The 7,585-nt window shown below is 38.9% G+C and overlaps 1 protein-coding gene across 1 annotated transcript; it reads left to right on the plus strand.

The window, feature by feature from the left end:
- The first annotated feature begins 6,472 nt into the window (after positions 1 to 6,472).
- LOC125498732 (uncharacterized) lies at positions 6,473 to 7,368 on the plus strand. The gene has a single exon (XM_048646999.2). The coding sequence runs from the start codon at positions 6,598 to 6,600 to the stop codon at positions 7,147 to 7,149; it is 552 nt and encodes a 183-aa protein (XP_048502956.2). The 5' UTR covers positions 6,473 to 6,597; the 3' UTR covers positions 7,150 to 7,368.
- Positions 7,369 to 7,585: the final 217 nt, after the last annotated feature.

Consider the following 7,585-nt stretch of genomic DNA (forward strand, 5'->3'; position numbering starts at 1 on the left):
GCTGGCATAGTTGCCATATATCCTGGCCATTATTAATGTTGGAGAAATGTGTAAAGATTTGCTTCTCGGTCCATGAACATAAGGTTTCTGTTCTCCATTTCATGTAACTTGTGAGCTTTACCCTTATCTTTCAAGTTATGTTGTTCTAGATGCTAATTGTTTCCTTGTACTGAGGTCTTACACTCTTAAGTAGAAAGAATTACTATGTTCTCAGTGGTGTCAGAAATGTAGCAATTATCTTAAAGAGGGAAACCAGGTCCAACCTGAGGTTTCTCTCTGAATCATGATTGCCACATCTCTGGGTGGTAGTTGATAGGCTGTGTCGTGTTCTATGTCTCAGTGACTTCATGTAATCCAGAAAGGGTGCCAGTTTAGTATCATTGTGAAAAGTTCTTGCACTTACTTCAGAAGCTAGTCTATAGATTTGGCGACCTTGTTAGTTGAAGGGCAAGGGAGAAGCAATAGGTTTAGACATTTTATTTTCATTCCGGATTGAGATTGTTGGGTTTGCACAAAGAACAATAAAATAAGACTTTTACCAATTTACTGTAAAATTGTTATCACACAAGGATACCTGTCAAATTCACTTACCTCGATCTAGCCTACATAAATAGCCACAAGTGTTAGGACACTCACAAGAGTAGTTTTTGACAGTTGTTTCTCAACCTTAACCTGTACACATAACAGCGAGCAAAATATGAGTTTTCCTTCCTTCTTGCCTGACAATGCTCACCCTTCCCAACCTTAATCGAAAGAAAAATTAGTCACAAAACCTTATTTGGTCCAGGTGCAGCTTGTATTTGCATTTCCTTTGTTCTTTGGTTAGAATTGCAACAAGCATCATTACCTTCATCATCACTTAATGTGGAGGAATAACTCTAAAAGTTCTGAACTGCAGTTTCAGATAGAATACTTCGTAATCAGAATATCAGAATGCCTAAAGAAACTATTACTGCATCACATTGATATAATATATATTATAGACAGAATTCTTGTGAACCAGCTTCTTTAAGCTGGGTAGTTATGTCAAATTTAACAATTTAAAAAGAGTTATAGTATTAAGCATTCATATGACATAAAGTGCACATACAGAGTAACCATCATATGACTTCAAGAAATCTTTCTGGCTAGAGCACCTCCGCAATCCTTTTTCCTGATTAGAAGATTTTGACTGCATCAAAGGTTTTTGTTTGCTCCAAATGTTTAGTTCTTTGCGCTTGACATGAATTTTGTTTTTCTGAATGTGTTCATTTTGTAAAACCAGGAAATTAGAAGTCTTGTCATATAAAAATTAAGTATTTATATGATTAACATAGACACTAGCAGAAATCAGCAAAATTGGTTTGCATAAATCTAAAATTTTTTGGGATTGAAAATATTTGTGAGGAACGAGTAGAATGTATTCTTGCTCATACTAATAAATACATATTTATACTAATTCTAATTTAATTATGTGAAATTATTTTGTAGTACTTTCCATGGATTCCTATCACTTATTCCCAAGAGATGATCGGCGAGTTAAGAGATATGTGGGTGGATTATTTAAACAATCAAACACAAGACGATGGAGATTGAAGACGGTCAAGTTTGAATTGTACATACTATTTGATTATTTTAGATTTTATTTTAGTAGCTAGCATTAGATTATAGAAACTTTATTTTATGACATTATTAGAAGAAATTGATGCTTTGAATAAAATTGATTTTGTATATAAATTGAATGTAGCAAATATTCTTTTGACATGATGAATAAAGCAAGCAAGAATTTATATTTAATAATATTGTTGTGGCTATTTATAAATTGTTATACAAACCTGTCAAGAAAAAAATTAAAAAAAATTATTTTATTAGAAAAAAAAAGCGTATATAGAAAGAGCCGCAAATACAGAATAATGTATGTATTGTAACATTTTACTAAACCTAAGAAACCGTTGTGGTCAATAAATGGTTTCAAAGTGTAAGGCAAGGAGATGGTTTTAATGTTAAATGTCTCCTAACCTCTTACGTATTATATATATACTTATCTAAGAGACTGGTTTTACCTGTCAACTGGTCTCCTACTAAACAAGGAAACCAGACATTATAACGGTCTCTTAGCCTAGGACACCTGTGAGATGGAGATGTGTTATAGTCCGGTTTCCTAGGCCATTTTCAACCGGTTTCCTAGGCCTTTTTTGTAGTAGTGATAGCAGCAAAGTGGGCTTTAATGCCCTGATCGGCCAACCATTCTCAGAGTTTGGGCGTTTCAAACTACGGTCCATTGTAAAAAACAATAGACTGAGGCATCCCAAACCTTGTAATGAGGTTCTTCCATACGAACCCCTTCACATCATTGGTGGTGATTCCTCTCATTGCTTCAGCCTCCACCCATTTTGGAAGTAGTCTACTGCTACTATCACAAATTTTTTCTGGCCGACCGCTACAGGAAATGGCCCAAAGATATCCATTCCCCATTTGGCGAAGGGAATGGGGAAAAGAACTGGAGTCAAATAGTTGGACAGCTTTTGATATATGTTGCCATGCGTTTGACAACTATCACATTTCTTTGCATAGAGCAGAGCGTCCTCCTTTAAGATGGGCCAATAATACCCTATCCTTAAATCCTTTTCTCCTAATGCTCTTCCCCCAATGTGAGAAGTACAAGCCCTTTCATGTAGCTCTTCCAGGACATCTAGGCCGTCTTTTCTCTAGAAATGCATTTGGCCGGTTAAATGCCTTTTTGTAGAGAGTCCCTTCCCAGAGCTTAAAACATTTGTCTCTTACCTTTACATACTTTGCTTCCAAGGGATCAGTGGGCGGGCATCCTATTTTTTTGTATTCAATTGAGAAACAGAACTTCCTTTTGATCAATACTCTTTGCCGACTTTACCTCCCAAAACACAGTTCTCGGCACATCCCTTCGGTCGAACTTGTTAATTTTGAGAAAGCATCGGCTTGATGATTCTCCGACCTGGAACTTGGTCGAGCACAAATCGTTTTAATGTTTTTATTTCTTCTTGAATCAACTTCATATATCTACTCATAGTCGCCTCCTTGCATTCAAAGTCCCCATTGACTTGACTAACCACCAGCAGAGAGTCCGTCTTTGCTTCACTTTCCAGGTCTCCGGACGCTTTGCACATTTTGATGCCGGCTAGAAGGGCCTCATATTCTGCTTCAGTGTTTGAAGCCTGGAACTGAAATTTGATTGCATATTCAAATTTATCCCCCTCTAGTGATTGAAAGATGATCCAGCTCCACAACCATTGGCAATGGACGATCCATCCACCATAAGTGTCCAATGCCGCTTACCCTCTACTAAATCTTGGACGAATTCGATTGTAGGACGAGTAAGCTCCACAATGAAATCAGCTAGGGCCTGTCCCTTGATCGCCTTTTTTGGTTCAAATGCTAACTTAAACATGTTGAGCTCCACAGCCCACTTTAACATTCGTCTAGAGGCATCCATCTTATGCAGGACTTACTCAGAGGCTGGTCAGTATAGGCAAGAAAATATGCTCTCAGCTTTCGGCTGGCCATAAGCAATGCCAGGCCGAATTTCTCGACCATTGAATACCTGCCCTCAGCATCTTTTAGCACATTGGTAACAAAGTAGACCGGTATTTGCACTGAATCCCTTTCAGCTAGGAGAACAACACTAACCGCATGTGGCGATACGGCCAGGTATACAAACAGTTTTTCTCCTTCGGCCAGACTAATTAATCGAGGCAACTGCCGGATGTGCTCCTTTACCTGCTGAAGAGCCTTCTCAGCCTCCTCTGTCCGCTCCAATTTCGCATTCTTTTTTATAGTTGCGAAAAAATGATGACACTTATCTCCAGATTTAGAAAGAAAACGTCCAAGTGCAGCCAGACACCCTATCAAACGTTGAACTTCCTTAATCTTGGACGGAGAAGTCATGTCCAAAATTGACTGAATCTTGTCAGGATTTGCCTCAATTCCTCGCTGGTCGACTAGGAACCCCAAAAACTTCCCGGCCATCACAATAAATACATACTTCTACGGGTTGAGTTTTAACTTGTATTTCCTGAGAGTTAAGAATGTTTCTCGTATATACTCCATATGATCCATCTTTTTACAGCTTTTGACGATCATGTCGTCAATGTAAGCCTCCATATTCCTTCCCAACTAAGATTGGAATATTGTGTTTATAAGCCTCCGAAAGGTAGCTGGCGCATTTCGGAGGCCAAAAGGCATCCTCAGCCAGCCATAGAGACCTTTTTCCGTGATGAACGAGGTGTTGTCTTGGTCCGCTGGCCACATAGGAATCTGATGAAAACCTGAATAAGCGTCCATAAAGTTAAGTAGCGCATGCCCCACCGTGGAATCAACTAGCCGATCTATTTTAGGCAGAGGGAAACTATCCTTTGGACAAGCCTTGTATAGATCAATGTAATCCACACACATCCTCCAAGTTCCGTTTGGCTTGGGGACCATGACATCCTGATCAACGGCTTGATTCCTGGCCGGACCTAAGCGCCTCTTTTTCTGCCGAATTGGCTTTTGTCCTGGATCTATGTTTAGTTTATGAATAGCAACTTCGGGATCAATTCCCGGCATCTCCTCTACTGTATATGCAAAAACATCCTCAAATTCCTTTAAGAGTGCGATCAATTCGTCTTTGGTCTGAGGACCTAAAACTGATCCAATTTTTAGCGTCCTTTCTGGATGTTCTTTGTTCAGATAAATCTCAACCGATCTCTCCACCGGTTCTGGACGTTCTAGTCCCATGCCCATGATGACGATCACTTCTTCAGACGAAGCTTTCTCTTCCTTAATGGCCAGGCATTTCCATTTCGGCTTGGCAAGAGTATGGACGGCCTGCTTTCTTGAGGGGCCTTCATCTGAGCTTTTTCTACTTCATTCTTCAACTCACTTATTTGGCCATCAACCTCTCGGCTAGTTCTTCCTCTATGGCTTTTGGCCGTTATGACTTTTCTCCTCTCCATGATGAAGGTTTTAGAGTGGTGAGGTAGCATTCCCTTGCTGCTTGTTGATCTCCATATAAAGATCCAATTTTCCGTCCATCGCACTCAAACTTCATTAGCATTAGATGGGTTACTATAACAGCTTTGATGTGGTTCAAGGTGGGTCATCCGAGAATGACATTATAAGCTGTCAAATCTCGTACCACCAAGAACTTCACAAAGAGCATCCTGGAGGCTTCTTTGTCCCCTACCCTGACGGGTAAGGTGACAGTTCCCATTGGATGAATGATTCAGGTTTTAAATTTTGGATGCGTTTCATGAGCAATAATAGATGCATATTGATTTCCGCAGTTAATGCATTGTGACCATATATTAGTAGGTTGAGTTGAACTCTAACATGGCTCGGCTTGAATTTGATTAAATTATCGAGTCTGAACTTAACCTTGAGGTCACCTTGATGTTATGAATCATGCCCAAGCCTGTTTGATAAGAATAATCTGGATTTCGAGCGCGATTAGTTAAAGCATGTGCCAACAATAATTACTATAGGATTTGAATATTTTTGTTATTTCACTTTGTTTTAGTGTTCAACTTGGCTCACTGTGCTGAAAATCTCTTCTCTTTGTCATTCAATTGATCATTGAAGCTTGGTGTAACAATTATATAATAATTTCTATGAAATATATTGTATTTCTTATGTGAAATGAGATCACGAGCTTTTGAAAACGCCATTGACTTTGAGTTTGGTTCTTTACTATTGGAACTACTTCCTCCGTCCCATAATAGGTTCGACGCGTAATTTAAGGTAAGAAGTTGTTGTGTGATGGTCAAATATTTAATTAAAAAAAAGTGATAGGAGCTAGTGGAGTATTTTCAATTAGAGGAGATAGAAGCTGAGTATTGTTGCTTAAAGAAATAGAGTACAGACCTATGTAGTATTTGCTTTTGGAATAATTGGGTGTTAGAAAATTTAAAATAAAATTATGACCATACATAGAGTAGGAGTGTTCAAATAATCTGGGATAAACAAAAAAGGAAAGTGTTGAGAGAGGGAATATAATTTATAAGCTGAAGTTTGGCTCATTAACAAATGAAAGGAACTCGTAGCAAGCTAGACTTAACTGCCTGTTAACGGACATGTTGTTCGCGCCCACCCCTATATATCAGGTTATGCTCAAAGACTTTTACAATGCGCTCACGATGTGGCCGAGACATAAATCATTCTAGGGATGTCGTTGGGTTCAAATGACATTAAACCCATTTTCTATACTATAAACCAATGAACCAAATGCTCCCGAAATATATAACAATTTTCCACCCTGAATTGGAGCTAATATTAGCTTTGTACCAATCCAATGTTCCTTTTATTCTTTAATACTTCTATCATATTTTTTTATGTTGTTCATAAATACTCCTACCATTTCCTCCAGGGATGAACTCCTTTCATCGAGTCCTCAGCTGCTCACATCCTTTTGACCAGAATTCTTGTGTCTTTAATATTTCTATGATCTTTCTCTGTGAGTTAAGAGGAAAAAGCAAGATATGCCAATGTTATGACCTTATCAAATAATTTGCAAAATGTTTGTGGATTAGGGTTGAGAAATCTGATTATTTAGTGAACACACGCTCTTGGTGATGTGGTTTTTAGCTTGTTTTTCGTAGGAGGGACATGTGCATGCATGTATCCTGGAAAATGATACTACGAGATATCTTACCTGTCTATGTTTATTTATGCACTCTAACAGAAGCATCTTGTCACTCACTTCCTATGACCAATGCAATCTTTGAAAGATACCCAAAATTTATCCAAGGAGTTCAGATGCATTCAGAAGCAATCATCCAAGGGACAAAATTTACAGAAAATGTGGCAGATTGCAACTCCCAGTCTAACTTGAAGGGTGATGCTGAAAATGCAGCCAACAACAATATAATGTCTAATTTGAAAATGTCCTCACGACATGATCTTGCCCTGATTTTCACTTGCAAAGTCTGTGAGACAAGATCGATGAAGACTTGCTGCCGTGAATCATACGAGAAGGGTGTTGTTGTTGTACGCTGTGGTGAATGTAAGAGTCAACATCTCATTGCGGATCGACTTGGATGGTTTGGGGAGCCAGGTAGCGTTGAGAACTTTCTTGCTGCAAGTGGGGAGGAAGTGAAAAAAGGTTCGGTTGATTCCTTAAATTTGACTCTTGAAGATTTCGCAGGGAAAACGGTTTGAAAACCATTACTAGTTTAATATTGATACCTCTGAGTAGCTGGTTTATTTCAATAACGGACATTATGACCAATTGACCCTGGGGAGCTGGATGATTCTGGCTGTTCGATCGATTTATCATATAACGTGTTGCAGTGTTTATAGAAGTGTATTTTAATTCTTAACTTTCAAGTAAATCTGTTGGTGGCTAGTGGCATTTATGGGTTCATGCTACTTTTATTTCATTGGCAAGGCTCTATTGGACCGAGCCTCGAACAGGTTAATCTACTATATAGACAAATCTTACCAAGGGGGTTGAGGCTTGGTTGGGCTTCTGGGTGAGTGGCCCTGTGCGAGGGCGGCCCAGAGGTAATTCTTCTTACCCGGGTCCTCGAATGCGGGCCCAAAAAAAAAAAAACAAAAAAAAAACATATAGACAAATCTTGGATATAAATGAACC

This window comes from Beta vulgaris, chromosome 6, assembly GCF_026745355.1.
Source record: "Beta vulgaris subsp. vulgaris cultivar EL10 chromosome 6, EL10.2, whole genome shotgun sequence".
NCBI classification, from domain to species: domain Eukaryota; kingdom Viridiplantae; phylum Streptophyta; class Magnoliopsida; order Caryophyllales; family Amaranthaceae; genus Beta; species Beta vulgaris.